General features: G+C 45.4%; 1 protein-coding gene across 4 annotated transcripts in view; it reads left to right on the top strand.

Moving 5' to 3' along the window:
• TJP3 (tight junction protein 3) overlaps positions 1-18,664 on the top strand; it is a 363,200-nt gene that overhangs the window by 210,038 nt on the left and 134,498 nt on the right. For all 4 annotated transcript variants that reach the window (XM_069649428.1, XM_069649427.1, XM_069649425.1 and 1 more), the window contains exons 2-3: positions 15,543-15,599; positions 16,812-16,936. In XM_069649428.1, coding sequence (XP_069505529.1) covers positions 15,552-15,599; positions 16,812-16,936 — 173 coding nt within the window. In that variant the 5' untranslated portion in view covers positions 15,543-15,551. The remainder of the gene's footprint in view (positions 1-15,542; positions 15,600-16,811; positions 16,937-18,664) is intronic.

Below are 18,664 nucleotides of genomic sequence, written 5' to 3'. Positions count from 1 at the left end.
TTATATAGCAGAAATGACATCACTAATTTTACAATTTAGAGGGAGTACCCTGCAATAATCCTTGCCACTAGGATTGGACAGTTACCCTTTCTCTCTTCGCCCCCAGTCAGGAGTGGTTTAGGGGTTTTGGAGCCCATCCGTCTTTTCCCATTCATCACCATCCTTTGTTCTCCTTTCTACTTTTTTCAAAAACTAGTTGCATATCATAATTGTACTAGCCACTGCCATATGAAACATATATTCTGTTTCAGCTGATCTTGGGGAATTCTATAAGTCGACTGCCAAATCTGTATGATGCATCATGGATATGTGTCACACTTTTGTTGTTTCATAAAATGTACAACAGTTATGAATATGCAAGTTATCAGCATATTCCTACTCTCATTTTCCACCTGTTCACCTTTTCACTAACCCTCCCATTTGTAATATGTTCAGATCAACCAGAAAACTAGTCTAACTGAACATTACAGTTCCCAGAGTCACAAGTAGATGCATTTTATACCCCAAAACCGCCTGGAAATTACATGAAAAATGGTATAAAAATGAAATCAATCCACAGTATGGTTGCTGCGCAAAATGCCTAAAGTGAATATAGTCTTTTAAATCAATGGAGTGTTTCTGTTCATCAAATGGGATCGTTGTTTCATCCCCCACAGCCATCTGTTCCCCTGTGCCAGCTTGTGACCAGAGGTTTTTATGAGTCTCTTTGAAGTTAGTGTGGGCTCTTTGAAACGGGTGCAACTATGTTTCACACGTTTTAGTCCTGCTCTAGCCCAGGTTGGCTTTTCTTTTGAAGCTCCTGCTTTCCTGCGAGCAAGTCTGCAGAATAGGGAATTTTGACGGCTTCAGCAGAATCACATTTTATTGCCTGGTTCTTTAATTTTACATGAAGCAAAAGCCAGGCCATTTTTGTTGCAATGTTTAAATGCCTGGCCTTCATGTGAAAAGAAAAAGAAAAAGCCAGTCCGTTTTTGTTGCAATGTTTAAATGCCTGGCCTTCATGTGAAAAGAAAAAGAAAAAGCCAGGCCGTTTTTGTTGCAGTGTTTAACTGGCTGCTATTCATGTGGACAGGACTTCTGTTTGGGGGCCTTAATGCATCCCACACTGTGTTGCACTGCGTTGTCTTGCTTCCAAATCAAATGTGTTGACCTAGGGTTATCCTTCCATCCAGAAGGTAATAGAAATTGTATTTGTGCATGCTTATGTGGTTGAATGAATGCGTGTATGATGCATGGGTGGGTGCTGGGAGGGCCCGTGGTGGTGTGTGTTTGATGCAGGCTGGGCCACTGATTTTCTTTTATAGGGAAGGGGAAGTGGGGGTCAGCAGGTGGTCACTGGCCTAAACAAAGATCCCCAGTAAAAATGGATGCTGCCTCGACATACTTTTTTTTTACTGGCCATTTTTGATGAAGAAAACACTAGTGTTATGCGACTATCCATCCATTTTTATACAGCCATTCTAGCCATTTGTTACTGTGGCATGACATATTTTACTGGGCATGTTTTGATGAAGCTGGCATGGTACATGTTATTACATGGCTAGACTGGCATTTTGGCGCCGCCAGTTTGGACATGTTTTCATATTGTGGCAGGGCATTTTTAATAACAATGCAAACTAGAGTGTTTCTTGGTGAGGTACTGCCATATTAACGGAACCAGCATGGACCCTTTTTCTTATAGTATCATTTGTGGCATTATGCACAAAGCCAACATGAGTGTGTTCATATATGGGAATATTGGTGCAGTCCTCATAGGCACAACCATGGTGAACATGTTTTTATACTGGCATAGATTGTGGCCAAAGGCATGATGAAAATGCATTGGGATATGCTACTCTGCACTGTTAGTGACTTGCATGACTCATGAGTTAGCCTACAAAACAAATATACCCCATTTTTCACTTGATGGTCTTTAAAATGCACAATTGTGACACATGAAAGCTTGGTCACTGGGGCATATTTGGGGGAAATGTTTGAACAGCTCTAATTAAATAATTCACCAGCCAGCACTGCTTCCCATCGTAGAATGGGTGACCTACATCGTTGTATACCAGAGCCAGTCTTGCGCCAGAGGTAGAGTGAGTTGGGGGACCGGGGCAGCCCAGTTGCTGCACCCAACGAGTGTGCATTGAATAGGACTGCTGGTACCACTGTCCCTTCCACAGTGCCCATCAACCTATCTTCTAGACAGAGTTCTCTTATCTAATTCACAATCGGAAATACCAGAATGCACCTGGGTGAAACCAAGAAAACTCTGACTGGAACTAGATGAGTGGGTTTGAGATTGGACATGGGATGGACTGGGAGCTTTCCTGCCCAACAGAGATGACATTCAACAGCCGACTCACCACTCCCAGACAGAACACGGGCATTGTGGAGTGGCGGAAAATGAACCGAGTGAGAAGGGATTGCAGGGGAGACACAGAAATCCTCCCAAATCCAGCCGTAAACAAAACTCACCAGCACAGTCAGAAAGCCAGCCATAAAACGAGCTGCCCGAGCACATTGCTTCTGCCTCACAAATGGAGTTTGAAAAGGGATCAGGGCTGAAAGTCTTCTGGTGAGGCCCGGTGCAACGGTGGTGACAAAGCAGCAGGCACAGGACGGATGGTGGAGTGCTGAGGAGACTGGCAGTGTTCTGAGAGAGTGGAGGTAAGGTACCGTGCGTGAGAGTGGGACCAGCTGAGTATAGTGTGGTGAGGCTGTGTGTGACCGTTTAGACGTGTAAGGGGGAATTTGGAGAGGGTGTGAGTGAGTGCATGTGATGGAGCATGTGTGTGCGCCAGGAGAGGGTTTAAGGAGTGCAATGTGTTAGTGGGAGTAGTGGTGAGGAGGGTAGTTTGGAGACAGAGAGCTGAGGTGAGTGTGATGGGGTCAGGACACAGAGGCATAGATGGGGTAGATGGACTAGAGAGGGGAGAGAAGTAAAGGCAGGTAGAGAATAGGGGAGGAGTGGAGCTAGAGATAGTGGGGGGAGAGTAGGACTATCCCAGCAGGATAACAGTGATCGATGTAGAGGGAGACATTGAAGTAATGAAGAGAGTGAGGAGTATGACAGAATGTAAGAGAAACCCTGGTGACCTTGGACAGTAAAAAAGACCAGAAGTATCCCTAAGAACAGTCCCAAAGGGAGATGGATAGAGAAGGCCTTGGACTTTAGGTATACTTGCCATATTGGAGAAGATCTAGACAGTAGCAGTAACATTGTATTAGAATACATAGGGGACATTTTGGTAGTTAGGTACGTCTCGGTTAGTGTGGAGGCAGCCCAAAAGGAGGTAGACTTCTGTAGGGACTCCCCTTAGTTTCAACCATCCCAGCCTTCTCAAACCATAAAATATTTGTATTTTGTATTGATTTTAATTTATATAGCGCCTTAATCCAAAGCGCTTTACAAGAGGAAAAAGTGAATACAACAAGAAATAGTTAACAATGAATCTAAACCAGAAAACAGTACAACGAACAATTTACATTTATGATGAGTACTAATAGAGGGACAGAAGGTAGGAGGAGAGGGTGGAGGTGGGTTAGTTGGTGAGAGTGGAAACAATTGGTGCTAGGGGGGGAGCGTGGAAGAGATATGATTTTGGAGAAGTGCGAAATAAGGGATAGGAGGTGATGGAGCGGACAGGAAGAGGAAGGCGGTCCCAGTGGAAAGGAGCAAGAAGTTGAAAGGAGCGGAAACGGGAGGGGGCACAGGGGAGAGGTAGAGTAGAGAGAAGGAAGAGATCTGCAGAACAGAGAGAACGAGAAGGAGTACAGAAAGAGAGAAGGGAGGAGAGGTACAGAGGGGTAAGACCATAGAGGGCTTTGAAGACTAGGCAGAGGAAGTTTAAATTTGAGCTGGGAGTGGAATGGGAGCCAGCCTAGTGAGTTAAGAGGAGATGGAGCCGTGAGGTGAGAGGAGGCAGAGGGAGCGAATGGCTGAGTGATAGACAGATTTGAGGGGGAAATATGATCATCGTGCCTTAAATAAATGTATTTTTTTCTTTGGATTTCTGAGGGCATCTGTGACAAAATGGAGGAGTTAAATAAAAAAAGTTTTAATTGGTGTTCAGAACCGGATAGGGAGATCAGGATAGATGACTGATGGAGGAAGATATGGTCCGACAGGATTAGGTGGGGCAAGATGTACGCTTTAAGGCTTTTGTGAAAGGTGATGTTGAACGGAGAAGTGCAGACGTGGGGTGGGAGGGTGCCCCACACTCTAGATGCCCATTTTGTGTGCAGTTTCTCTTACAGTGGAATATATAGGACATTTGAGTTGGCTTTAATTGTGAAAAGCTGAGTTATGGGCTTCAGTTTGTTGAGATAGTTTGACAGGGTTTGAGGTGGATGGCTAGGCGGAATTGTAAATCGAGTCCTTTTTCTTCCTCTCTCCTATATTCAAAATTCTGGAATTTCTTACCGTGTCTTTGAGGAGCGCCCCTCATTCTGTCTTCCATATTTATCTAAAACCTCGTCTCTCCTTATCTTTACTTGATTCAAGTTTTACGTAATATTGCCACTTCATCACTATTTTGTACTGCTGACAATGTACAGTGATTTGAGGAAAACACTCAATAAATTCAAAAAATGCAAACCAATTTTATGTGGAGCTCGTGGAGCTGGGAGAGAGCTGGGGTGATGTGTGAATGGGTGGGAAAGTGCAGAATGAGTCTTGCTGCTGTTATGTAGGCTTGTGGTGGGTCAAGAGGCTTGTGACAGTCCTGTGAGATTGTGTTGCCATGGTACATGTTGGAGCCAAAGGCTAGACTGCGGTATGGAAGTCATTAAAGTGAATGATGTGTCCTACCTTGAGTAGGATGTGTATGCATGCTTTGACAGCAGCTATGGGATTTGTGAAGGACAGTTGGGTGGGTCCATGGTGAAGCTTGGGGACCTGGCTGGTGTGGAGAAGCAGATGTGTGGTTTGTCAGTGGTGGGTTCTTTGAACTAGGCGTGTGGTCCGCATGGAGTGTGAGGATGGTGGGTATTCCATTTTGACTGTTATGTTCCAGGAAGTGTGTGGCCATCCACGTGGTGGCGGAGAGCCCATTTCCAATGGCTATCCGAGGGGAGCGCAGGGGAGTGGAGAGCTTGATGTATATTTATCGTCTGCGTGTTGTTGAAAATTGATGATGTGGCAGTAGGGGTTCACCATAGTGGTTGAATAGGAAGGGAGCCAGTGAAGATCCTTCTGGTACCCATTACTTGACCAAGGTGGGATTCAATCTATAGGGGACATGGAGATGCTGTGTCTCCGGTTAGTGAGAAAGGAGGTATATTAGTCTCGAATGGTGCCCGATAGCTTCATCCTGTGGGCTAGGATGATTAGGGTAATGGTGGGGTTAGTGGTGTCGAAAGCTGCAGAGGTGTCATGGACTGGAACGGCAGTGTGCCCTTTGTCAATACTATTGTGGCGGTTGTACATGATGTGAAGTGTTGTAGTCCAAGTGCTGTGGCCAGGGCGAAAACCTGATTTGAATGGGTTAAGGAGGTTGTTTTTGAGGATCTACTGTTGGAGCTGGAGAATGACACCCAGATGTTCAGGCAGTGTAGGGTCGAGGGATGGTGTTTTGGGGAGGTTAAGAGAATTGTCCTGTTCTGTGTGTGGGGAGGGGGTTGTCAGACAGACAGTTAATGTTGACCCTGTGTGCAACCAGGGCGCATCAAGGGTTGTGTAGTTAGATGTTGCCTGACCTAGGCATGCTTCATCGAGGTAGTGGGCTAGTTTTTTTTTTTTCTTTTTTTTACTGCAAGGGTATTGATGGTGCCTTATCTGTTTGCGTAGAATGCGTCCGGATGGATGGGCAACTGTGAAAGTTTTAGGCTGATATTAAATTACTGGAGAAACTCCATGAAATCTGATTTCTGGATTTACTAGATATGCTCTTTCTGTTGGTCTACCGGCTTTATCTCTATGGATCCTTCCCCAGAAGTGGTTTGATCCGATACCACCCTGCTTTACATCTGTGCTCTTTCTGACTTGCTTTGCTTTTTTTTTTTTTTAAATTTCCTTTAATGTATCTGTCGATGTAATGAAAGGCACTGACCAATCAACCTTTCCCCTTCTAGGAGTAGATTTGTGACTGTTTTTATTTTTTATCGCAAATGAATTATGTATGACTTTGATGTATTTTATTATTTCTTATGTACATTTTTGTGATTTTTATGTGTAAAAGTTTTGTTTTTCTCAAACTGTATACACAATAAAAAATTAAATAAAGGAATGCGTCAGATGTGTTGGAGGATTAGGAAGTAGGGGATGGCGGGGGGGGTGTGGAAGGGGGCTGTCTATTGTGTATTTTGAAACTGGATTTAGTTCATGAGGGAGTTGTGTGCTTTGGCTTATGATGTTTGTTGTGGGTGGATGGTGGTTTTGTGAAGAAATGCTGCCTGACATTTATACCACACAGGTAACGAGCTTGCAAGTTCATCTGAGAAATGTGTTGCACTGTGGCATCGTTTTGTAACTAGGTTGTATGTGCTGCAAGGAGAGTGAGAAGGTCGAATACTTAACATTGATAGTCCTAATGGAAGGGCCATCATTCATTAAAAACCGCGGGATGTTCTGTCAAAAGACCCTCTACCAAAGTTACTGAGCTTTATAAATTGACATTTATTATTCACATTTAGATATTATTTAGGCCATGATGAAGCCCCTATTTGGAATAAAACGTGTTTCGGCTGTTATATTGTAAGTCTAACTATGTAAAAATCTCTACGTGTCATGCTCCAGATTATTATATAAAGTCATATTGCATACATTAATCTGGGCTTGCAGTGTTTTAACTAAAGTAGTGGGCTTGTATTCCACAACAAGTGCTGGTTTTGAGGGTGACCTGATGATGATTGATGCTTTTGTGTGAGTTTGGTGCTGGGTTAAAGATTTTGAAGGTAGTGGACCGCTTTGGAGCTGCGCATGGACCTCATTTTTGGATAGTCCGTCTTTAAAGGGTTGCCTGGGGAGGGAGCATAGGTGCATTTGCCAGGCTCTTTCTAGCGGCTTGGATTCCTCTTTTCCTCTGATGGCGAGGAGGAAGTTGTTTAACTTGTGGTGGTGCTTGCAGGCTTTCTGTCTTTTGGATGAGGGGTTATTTGGTTGAGTGCTTGGGTGTTGGTGTGATTGTTGGGCAGTGTGTTGGTGTGGGGCGGATAGTAGTTGTGGCAGAGCTGTGTGTGATGCATTCCATTGGTCTAGCTGGGGGGCAGGGGTATGGGTAGTTCATTGAGCGAGAAGGGGATGTCAAAGTGGTCCGACCAAGATACCCTGCTCTGATTTTGCACGGAAATCACATTTGCAAGACATCTGGAGGTAAAAGCTGTTGCAAGTTGTGTAGGTTGTGTTGGGTGAGATGTTGCGAGTTGTACCTCACTGGAACTGTGTACTTGTTTTTGGTATGTATGTTATTATTTCTATGCTGAGGTTGTCATGTTTGTGCCACCCAGTGCCCAACATAGGGTATAGAAAACTATACAGAAAGATCTAGACTCTGTCCGCCATTAGCTCGGTACTCCTGGGTGATGGGATGCCTCAGGCAAAGTACCGTATATGCTGCAATTAACCCAGATATAGTTCCATAGGAAGTGCAAACAAATAAGGAATAACCGGCTAGCCCTGTTTTCTGCCTCTCTGAGGCAGAATTACAGGATGGAAGTAAGGAGCTGCAGAGCGGGTTGTTGAAGCTTCAAGGCTACAAAATGGTGGCTGCTGGGGCGGGAGTGGGATTATAACATTACTTGGAAGATGGAGATGAAGAACATTCAGTGGATGCAAGTTCAGATGCAGAATTAAAGGGCCAAGTGCACACATGGACTGGGTAGATTGGGGAATGGAGGACAGGATTCTAACCCGCTCATCTGCACCTTCCCACAATTTTTCTGCGATGATCTTGAGTGGATTATTCCATAGTGATCTTGGACGGATTTCCCTAAATGTGAACTTGTACAGACTGCTCTCCAATGTTCTCTTAAGGCATTCAGAGGCGAAAGAGCTGAAAATCTCGAGAGACGGAAAACTCCTGGGTCCAGGCACTAAACCTAAGGCTAAACACGTTTCCTTGAGGTCAGGATGAGGACGTGAGGCTGTTCTGGAGAAGTCACTACCTCCAGAATGTAAGGTTCTTGCCTCGGTGATGACTTCAAATATTGTAGCGATTTGGCTGTTAGTTTTTCACCAGCCTATAAGGCCACTAAGACCCAGCAGCCCGGTGGTCCCGGCAGTGCCTTGCTACTGGGCAAAATGGCAAAGGAGGTACATCTTGCAGAATTATGAACATCAGTCTTTGAAACTTCCGCTTGAAGGGGATCTACATGCTGCAAGACTAAATTGCCTTCTAGAGCGCACCCAACATTTGGTTCCTCTCTAGACCTTCTACATTCAGGCATCCCTCAGAAATTATCAATATCTGACTGCAGACCCTGAAAACTCCACACCCAGTCCCCTAACGACTGTGGTAATGTAACGCCAAAGATGGCAAATATGCAGCCGAGATCCTGATGCAAATAGACGAGAGGCTAATCAACCAGACACAGATGACAAGTCCAACTATACACCTGATCTGTGCAATCGATAAAATAACCAGATCTTCCTACAGAAGCATCCGTGCACCAACAGTCCCATCAATGGATCAAATAGCTGGAAGTCACTGTGTGGTATGGCCTCGTCCCAGGCTAAAATTAACCACCAACTCACTTTTCAGACACCTATCCTAGCAGATAAATCACTATGCAACTGGAACGCATACCACTATGCCGTACCACTATGCAACTGAAACGCACCGTGCCATTTCCTCAAACCACATGTGCAGCATAAGCCTTAGTGGGTCAGCATAGTAACCCATACTTAAAGGCACATACACCCTGATCCCATTCATGCCACCATAACGCTAACCTGCTACATACCAGACATCCTTCACCAGTACCTAAAAACATATTCCCTGAATGAATCAACCCAGCTCGCACCTGCTAGCAAATGCACCCACCTCTTGGTGTGCCTAGGCTGCAGAGGTGTAGACAGGGTAGGGCCTGAGCGGGCAAGGCCCACCCAAAACCTGTAAATGCCCACTCCGCAGCGCTGCGTGGACATTTACAGAAGTTGATGTCACTGCGTGGGCCCAACTACATTATCTTCATGCCCCACTTGTTAGACAATCCTGGCTACGCCTCTGCCAGGCTGGCATGCCCAACACATAGAAGTTTACCCATCCAAAGCCTAGTTCCTTCCTTCTGATCTGCACCAACACAGCAGTACCCGACAAACTCCAACCAAACAACTTCTCCTGCATGTCTCAAAAGTGCCAAGAGTCGTAGGTCCATAAACTACCTTTTCCATGTCCTGAATTTAAAAAAAATACAAATTACTTTGCGTCCAAATGATGGCAAAAAATAAGTATATTTGACCGTTTTTCAACCCCGTTTGTGTTTGACAGATATCGCAACATTGATACTTGATCCTTGTTTACAGTGCAACGCCAACAGGCCCTGAACATGGCAGAATGTCGGCTATCTGAGACCCAGTGACGTAACTTAACTCCTGTGTGCTTGGTTTCCGTGGGGTAAACCGAGAGGGAAAGGCAACATAACACATAACATTACCAGTGCACGGGTGTAGGCACTCTCACCTTGTGGCAGTGTTACATCAGCCATGCAGGCCACCTCAACTACCTTTCTGCCTGGGACCTTGGAAGGCGACCTGCCCAACCAAATAAATGTCCTATAGCAAACGAAAACTGTTGGCTTTGCCAATGCTTGTTTGGTGAATCTGCTGCGTACCACCAAATTACATGAAGTTTGGTAATGTATAAAGCGAGCTAAGACCATCCAATCGTATGCCTGCTTCACTAGACCAGATGGAATCCCACTGTGTGGAGATGTCTGACCTTGCATGTAACGCAGTAGACCCACCCCACACTCCGTAGTGCTGATTGCTATTCCAGTCTGGGCTTGAAGGTCTTCCTCCCCAGCTCAAAAATGCATGTAAAATGAGGCGAGGCCCAGACAGATTCCAACCAGCCCCAGCGAAATGCTAGTCTAGGGAGCCCACATCAGACCAGCCTAAACAAGACCATGCAGCGAGACGCGCCTCTGCTGTTACAGATTCCAACCATCCCCAGCTAAGTGCTAGTCTAGGGAGCCCACATCAGACCAGCCTAAGCAAGACCATGCCGCGAGACAGACACGCGTCTACTGTTACAGATTCCAACCATCCCCAGCTAAGTGCTAGTATAGGGAGCCCACATCAGACCAGCCTAAACAAGACCATGCCGCGAGACAGACATACGTCTACTGTTACAGATTCCAACCATCCCCAGCTAAGTGCTAGTCTAGGGAGCCCACATCAGACCAGCCTAAACAAGAGCATGCCGCGAGACAGACACGCGTCTACTGTTACAGATTCCAACCATCCCCAGCTAAGTGCTAGTATAGGGAGCCCACATCAGACCAGCCTAAACAAGACCATGCCGCGAGACAGACACGCGTCTACTGTTACAGATTCCAACCATCCCCAGCTAAGTGCTAGTCTAAGGAGCCCACATCAGACCAGCCTAAACAAGAGCATGCCGCGAGACAGACACGCGTCTACTGTTACAGATTCCAACCATCCCCAGCTAAGTGCTAGTATAGGGAGCCCACATCAGACCAGCCTAAACAAGACCATGCCGCGAGACAGACACGCGTCTACTGTTACAGATTCCAACCATCCCCAGCTAAGTGCTAGTCTAAGGAGCCCACATCAGACCAGCCTAAACAAGACCATGCCGCGAGACAGACACGTGTCTACTGTTACCACAGCGAACGTTTGCTAAAGTTAAACTTCATTCTCTGCAACTTTTCCCAAATTCTGCTGTAGGTCATGCAACAAAAAGTCTGACGCCGTGTTAGCCCAGGTTAATAAAAAAAATATGTTGATACCTTTTATTGGACTAATTGAAAATATCATGCTGTGATAGAATAACCGTGGCATAACGTACCCTCGCCCTTTTTCCTGTAGTGCACGGTAGCCCCCAGCATATGAAGAGGGGGGGGGGCACTGACGAGGGACACCTTAATGAGAGCTGTGGGCCTCTTCTGTGTGCGACTGGTTTACAATCTGTGAAAGGAATTCATTTTGGGAAATGGCAAGGCATCACAGCTCAAGATGTACAACTGAACATGGAGGATATCCAGATGAGTGCATACGACTTGTGCTTGGCAGACATGTTTATGGCAGGGGCCATATCAACAAATAAAATGAGCCAAAAGCCTTTGGTGCATTATGTATGTGCTCAGAAGCCTTTCCTACTCCAATGACTATTTGGCACATTTTAAAAATAATGTAGTCATACCTATGTTCCCGAAATACTCTTTGATTTTATGCAAAGCAGCCAGGAACGTGCATTGGGCCTCATTACAAGGTTGGCAGTATGTCTGTGGTAAATCTGCCAAAATACAGTCAAATTGAATTCCTGTTACCGCCACTTGTTCCTGTGGCTATAACGCAGGATTACAATTTGTGGTAGGCGTTCTGAATCCCTGTTTTTTGGAGTCTATAGGACTACATGGGGATATCGGCGGAATTACCGCCAGCAGCAATTCAACCGGTTTTTTTTTAAAATTTATTTATTTATTTTTTTTAAAAAATGTTTTTAATGTCTTTTTTTTGTTCGCTTTTTAAGCCTTTTTTTGTAAGCATTTTGTATTTATGTTTGGTTGGCCTGCAAGGTGGAGGCTTTATCTCCAGAATTCTGCTGCAGGAGAATCCTTCATCTTATCACCAAGTTGTAGTACGGCGGTGGAGTAATGCAGTGGTAACCTGCATTACCACCATTTTTTCCTGCACCGCCATACTCGAAATGAGGCCTACTGTATTTCTCATTCTATGAACAATTTCAAACAATGTGTTGAATTTATTTTCAATGCTATCCGACAATCACTGCAGGTCTGATTTAACAATCCAGAGCTAGTTAAAAAAAAAAATTTAAAAAAATCCCATTTGAAACAGACTAGATGAAGACACGGGGAAAGTTTGAATTTATAAACTGTATAATAGCTTATCTTTATGAGACAAACCTTTCGGAACTATCACTGCGTAGTTAAAGAAATGTCCCAATTCCTATTGGTGTAATCAATTTCTTCGCTATAGGCTGAACCTTCTACCTAAGGGGACATACGGCAGATTAGAACATGGGAATTGTATCTGCAAGATGGAGGAGAGACAAGAGCACATTCAATTCATTGTACAGCTCTTCAGAATTGCGGAACTATGCGGTTTGGGGAAAATTTGTCCACAATGTTCTGACACTAGCTACAGTAAAATTTTATGACACTCTAAAGTGGTCATGAGACGTTTTAAACTATTTCATTGGTAACATTTCTCAGCCATGCAGGATTTCTGAAAATTAATTGCTAAAAACTGTGTTTGTGTATGCTTACATTGAATACTAGTGTACTGGCCCTTGTACACGGGCCAAAGTGCAGGTTTTCATTGGCACAGTAGGACCACTATATTTCCTAAGCCAACAGCTCCCCCTAGCGGTGACAACAGACAACGCTATGACTGCATCTGACAAACATATATTTGCCCTTTTATTATATTGTTAGATTAGATGTGTCTGGTTTTAAGGATATGTATAATATTCATAAATGTTTTAGAGGGTGTTCTATTGTATGAGATGTTGTGTGTGATGAAATGTTACTATGCTGAATGTACTTTGATCATTTTGTGTTGGGCTGCCTTTGAACAGCCAAAGCACAATAAAAAAAAGTTTTACATATATCGAGTGGGAGGGTTTTATTTACAAGTTGAGCCAGAGAGATAGATTGTCAAAATGCAGACTGGATGCTAACAAGACCACTTGATACAACGCCTACTGACCTAAAACACATGTTTGCATTTCTTTATTTTTTACATTTGTATAGCACACACAAACCCTCAGGCATCAGGGCGCTTGTGGAAACCATGGGCCCATACAGTCTAAATAACTTCGGTCATAGGCGTTTGCATAGCTGAGAGATGGAGTTCTGTTGCACAGAGGGTCTACAGGGGCGTTACCTAGTTGCAGCAAAGGTGCAGTAATGAAGGGGTCTTTCGGTATAGTAGGTTTAGGCAAATAGCCGGGTTTTGAGGGCTCTGAGGAAGGCCCAGTAGGTTTCTTCCACTCTCGATACTGGTAGAAGAGATACATTGCTGGGCTGCACGCTTTGAGAGTGTATGGTGTTCTTGTTGGCCTATCCGTTTGGTGCATGACAATTTTTTGGGATGGATGGGGAGGGGCTGTTTTTGAGACACGCCTGTGTGAGATGGTAAGAGTCTTGAAAAGGATTATTTTACATATCGGGAGCCAATGTACCGATTTCCGGGCATCAGACATATGTTCAGACCCGGGTATGTTCAGGGCAGCTCATTGTCTCATGAGAAATGGTAAGCTGCCCACCTCCTCCCCCCGCCACCGTCATGCAGATAACAATGTTTGATGCGCACGTGGCGGCTGGTATGTTGTGGCGCCTGGAGACAAACGCTGCCTGACTCCCCTTCACGAGGTCAAAGATGGAAGGTTTGATTAAAAAAGCTTAACATCTCTCTGTTGTGAACTTGAGCATATTGCTTCATCTGTGGGTGATTTTGTTTACATGATAACTAACAGCTGGACACTCATTTCTGCGTTCTTCCCAACTTTACCAATCGGTGCTTAGTTTCGGTTGCGATTTGCTTTCCTTATCTCAGGCGAGTTTCTCTGTCATAAAAGCGTGATAAAAACCACATAGTGCAAACTCTGACTAATGCTCGCCCCTGGTCTAAGAGCAACAGCAGGCTCCTGTCTAGAAGAACATTGCATGGGGCGGGACATTCTATTTTGCACGGGGGCCGCAAGTCATTCCGATCAGAGGAAGCACATCCTCAAGTACAAAAGAACATGTATATCCCCCACCCCTATTAAAAGGGCTAGAAAGGCGGGATAGGGAGGTTTCATTGTGAAAGAATTCGTTGAATATGGATTCGAAATTTTTGTAAACGAATTTTCCGAAAATATATTGTGGGGTTGGGGGGGGGGGGCTAGTCGTGATCATTAAGTTGGGGTGTAGTGGGGGCGGGGGGCTGCTGCTGTAGGGCATCTCCCCCTGCATATATTTGCTGCCAAATTGAATTAAAGAAAAACATTATCGAAATCTTATCCATGGAATTTTCGATATAATCAGGTAGAACCAGAAAGGCATTGCGCGTCACTTACCGCCCATTCAATCTGGGCTGCCAAGAGGACATTGCTGGTTTGTTGTGGTCCTGTTTACAACTTGCACACCTTTATCTGAACACACGAAAAGGATGCTCTTCTGGGCTGGCCTGAATTCTGATATCTTTGGAAGGTGGGCTGGGCTGGGCAACAGTTGGTCACATGATAGGACTCCTTGTACAGGTGGGCGAGGGGGGGGGGGCTCATTACCCTACCTCTCCTTGGAAAGTCAGGATTTTTGAGCAAGGGGTAAAGATGTGTGAGGAACTTCCGCTGTGGCGCTCATTGGGTCCTAATAGTCAGTAGAGATCCGTGCCTTTGGTAGTGTTCTGGCAAACCCTTTGCCCATTCCTTAATGCTACTCGGTTAGGACACACTGGCTCCTCTTCACCCCAAGCCCCCTCAAACTGACTGCTGTCCCTATACTGTCAAAGGCCTCCATGTAGGACACGGACTCACCAGGAGGGGGCTTCAGAGAGCCGTTTTGATATGGAATCTTGCGGCAAAGTAGCGAACATGGAGTTTCAAGCAACACAGCTCGGGAACTGTAGATTAGTACATATCTTAACCGGGAAGGTCGGGGTGTGCTCAGGTAGAGGGTGTGTGATGCAAGTTCGAGTCTTTGCAGAAGGTGGCGATGAGGGCTGACATGGTTTCAGCCCCAAGTTTTCCAAGCACGTTTGCACCAGTGAGGTTTCTAGGACTGGGACTAGGCCTAAAGGGCGCAATACTGGGCCAGTTTACAACATAATTGTGAGACTAGACTATGTTGCTTATCTGTTAAGCTGTGTAATTGCAACCAGGATTTTACGTTTTAGTGGTGGGGCTGTTTCTGAGGCCAGCCTTGGAGCAACCAGCTCTTTCCCAGTGCACCGGCAAGGATGCCATTTGGCACATTCAGATGGCTTCTGTGCACCCTGGGTACCGCCTGGGCAGAAAATCTTACATTGCCGTTCGATAGGGATAGTGGTATATGTGTGAGGGAGAAAGAGGTTGTCTTGGGGCCTTGACACCCATGACACTGTTCAAGTCAATGGGATGTGGGGTTTGGTAGCACCACAGTGGGGCTTGATTTATTCCGATGAGTGCTGGCTGGCTGTGTGGCAGGGTGTATCCATGACACAAAGCCACAGCTAAGCCAACCACGATGGAGGAGTCTCTTGGAACCCATGGAAGATTCAGGCGTGCACATTATATAGGGGTTGCTGGCTCCCCTCCGCGAGGAGAGGACCATTTAGAGTTTGGCTTGGATGATGTGTGTGTTTGCAAATGCACCCTCATTGTGGAACATGCGATCGCACTGGAGCAGTCTGTGTCGCTCTTAACTGATATTTTTGATCTGCTTTTCAGGTCTCCGAGATGGAGGAGATGACGATCTGGGAGCAGTACACCATCACGCTGAACAGGGTGAGTGCCTTCATCATGATCGTTTGCTGTAATCTGAGAGTGGGGCTGGGAGAAGGGGTAGGCCCGGGCTAGCCCGCCGTAGGCAGCATGGCCTGCAAGGGTCCTGAACTAAGCCTGGGCCCAAGCAACAGCCACCTGCTCAGATGACCAAAGGGCAGGCAGTTCTATAGAACTATTGGACGAAATAATTGTGTTTTCTTCTTCTGAGCAGTGACTGGGGAGGGCCAAAACCAGTCTGAACTTTTCTACCTGGCAAATGCCCTCACTGTTTTATAGAAAAGCCCTCGGGGGAGTTTCCGCCTGGCAGAGACCATTCGGGGGTCTATGTTAAAAAGGCAGCCAGGCAAGCCAGCGTGGGCTTCATCCCAGCTTTGATCTAAATAGTGTTGCTTTCCTCTGTGCATTGCCCTGTTGAGGATACAAGAATAAATGTGCCCTGCTAATGCTACAGAGTAGCCCACAATGGTAAAGATCTGCTTGGAGTGGTTCTGCTAGGCGCAGCACGCTGGCACTCTCCGACACATTTGATGGATGTTCCCTCAGGTGAGCAAACTCTACCTTTGAAAATCATAGGCAGGTCACTCGGGGGTGATGTTCTCCCAACCGCACCATGCACAACTGGAGGACAATGCCAGTGCATGCATAGACCCAGCAGTGCTATGTCAGCATGGTAGACTTGGGCAGGCCCCAGTGATGATCTGACTAGCAATACCCTGTGCAGCTATAGATGAAAAGAAACGTGAGCACCCTCCCAGCGGGAGGCTTTGTAGGGCAAACCATGGTGACCCTCCCCTAGTAGGGCCATGTCCGCGCTCAAGCCCAAAGTACTGCTGGCTTACTCCTAGTGCTTTAGACTGATGTAGGACAAACGATTGTGCTCACATTGCACCATAGAGCAAACCAAGTACAAGCGTCCCACCAGCATTGCCCTGTCTGCAAAACCATTTCCCAGACCAAATTACAAAACCTAGATTAAGCTTCTTCCCAGTAGTGCCCTGTACGTACTGTAGGATAAAATAGCAGTTGATAAAGGACTAAACCAGAATTGATTTGCCCCAGTAGAGCCTTATCGATGCTGTGGGCCAGAACAATGTTGGCTTTCATGCGGCCGTGCCTTGGGACGGTGGAACGCGAGTGAACCCATTTCGATTGTCCATATTTGTCTTTGTGCTTGGCTTCATATTCTCTTGATAACCTCCTTTCTGTTTCTAGGCTCCACGCTTCGGCTTCGGGATCGCCATCTCTGGGGGCAGGGACCGCCCCACTAGTCGTGACGGCGATAACTCTGTGATTGTGTCCGATGTCGTGCGCGGGGGACCTGCAGATGGCAGACTGCAGTAAGTGACTACGGGTTTCCTTCTCTCTGAAACATCAGAGTTGACACTGGTGTCTCCTGAATCCCAAGACCCCAAATGCCCCTATGATTGGAAGAAGTTTGTGACCCCCAGAACTTTGTGGCTTCTTCAAGTCTGAAACCACTTTATGACCATGCTTCCACCTCTTACTAGCCATATCTATGGGTTAGTTATCTCTGATCAGTAGTATTTCAGTATGTATTTTGAGCATTGATCTCTCATTGCCCTCTGTAAGGTTGGCCAATATTCCCATCACATCCTGCAGTTTGTTCAGTTCCCATGGTGTCCTGTAGGGCTGATTCGGACTATTGTCATTGTGTTCGGTCAACACTCCATAGAGGTCCTGAATGCCATTGTAAGGCTAGTTAATTTCGTTTTCTAGAACGATTGAGGGGTCATTGCCGGAAAATAACCCACCCGCTTTGAGCTATACGTTTGGAAAGGATAGTTTTCTTCAGTGTTCAGAACAACCTGTCCACCCAACCACCTTTCAAGGACTTTAAGGTTATTAGACTATATTATAGTAATAGCAATATAGGTTTTAAAATGTTGGTGAAGTAGAAAATAAGTGTTCAGTAGTTGGTGAAGTAAATGGACAAAACTCTTTAGTAATTAAAATGTGGTAAGACTTTCTAGTATTTAAATAACAAGGTTCTCTTTGTTAGGTAAATATTTTAAGTGTACTCTTGTGTGAGCTAGCATGGTTTTTACAGGAGTGTACATGTTTTCATCTTTTAGATTTAACTTTGGAGGTTTAAATTGGATAATGTCCATCACATTGAATGTGTAGTAAAAAAGGCACTCCATGCAACCTTCAAGGGAAATTGCATGGCTGTTTCTTGAATGTACAGGAATGCGTTCTGCTCTTTACTTGTCAATAAGAAGCGTTATCCTCCACATTCTGATAGGTTTAGCACAGACAATGATGAGTTCCGTTTGCTAATATTAGATATATCATCCTCCTTGCAATGTTGGTCCCATTGCAACCGTCGGGGTGGATTAGTTACCCCCATAGCTCCCATCACCGTCTCTCGAGGCAGGCTGCTCTTTTAAAGTCTCCCTTTCTCTCTTGATGGGTTGGTGAACACTTGCTTGCGTTTCTTTCTCCTTTGTTTCTCCTGGAGCCCAGGAGACTCAAAGCGAAAGCCACCGCAGTCAGAAATACAGCGTTGTTGTATTTATGATTTCTGTGGTTTTCTAACCACGGCAATCACAAAAAATAACAATGTATTTAGAATTGCTGTGCCTTTGCTTTTTGCCTTTCATTTTATGTTTTCTGTGCTTCCCTGGGCTTGGGGAGCACCGAAAACGTAAAATGAAAGTGAAGGCAGCCTCCTCCATTTTCAGCTCTGCTCTGGCTGCAGTAAGGAAAAAGCTCCCGGTAGGGGGCTTGTGCTGCTTGTTTAGTGCTGCCAGGGCAGAACTTAACATGAGCTGAGTAGGTTGCCTGAAATGGCATAATGGATGCTCCCATGTAAATGCTCCGAGCCTCGTTTGCTGAAACGTTTACATAGGAACTTTCTTTAAAATTATGTTTAATGCATGTTTTTGATTATTGCCCATCTTTGGGCCAATAATATTTTTGAGCGCACTATTCCTTTAAGACGGGAGTGAAAGGGTAGCCAGCGGACAAGGGATGGAGCAAGACAGTCAAATCATGAGGAGTGAGAACAAAGAAGACTAGTAGAAGAATTGAAAATAGACTTGAGA

This window comes from Ambystoma mexicanum, chromosome 1p (assembly GCF_040938575.1).
Source record: "Ambystoma mexicanum isolate Mex_15411 chromosome 1p, UKY_AmexF1_1, whole genome shotgun sequence".
NCBI lineage: Eukaryota > Metazoa > Chordata > Amphibia > Caudata > Ambystomatidae > Ambystoma > Ambystoma mexicanum.
Note: the sequence above shows the minus strand (reverse complement) of the source record. Positions and strands in the feature narration are given on the sequence as shown.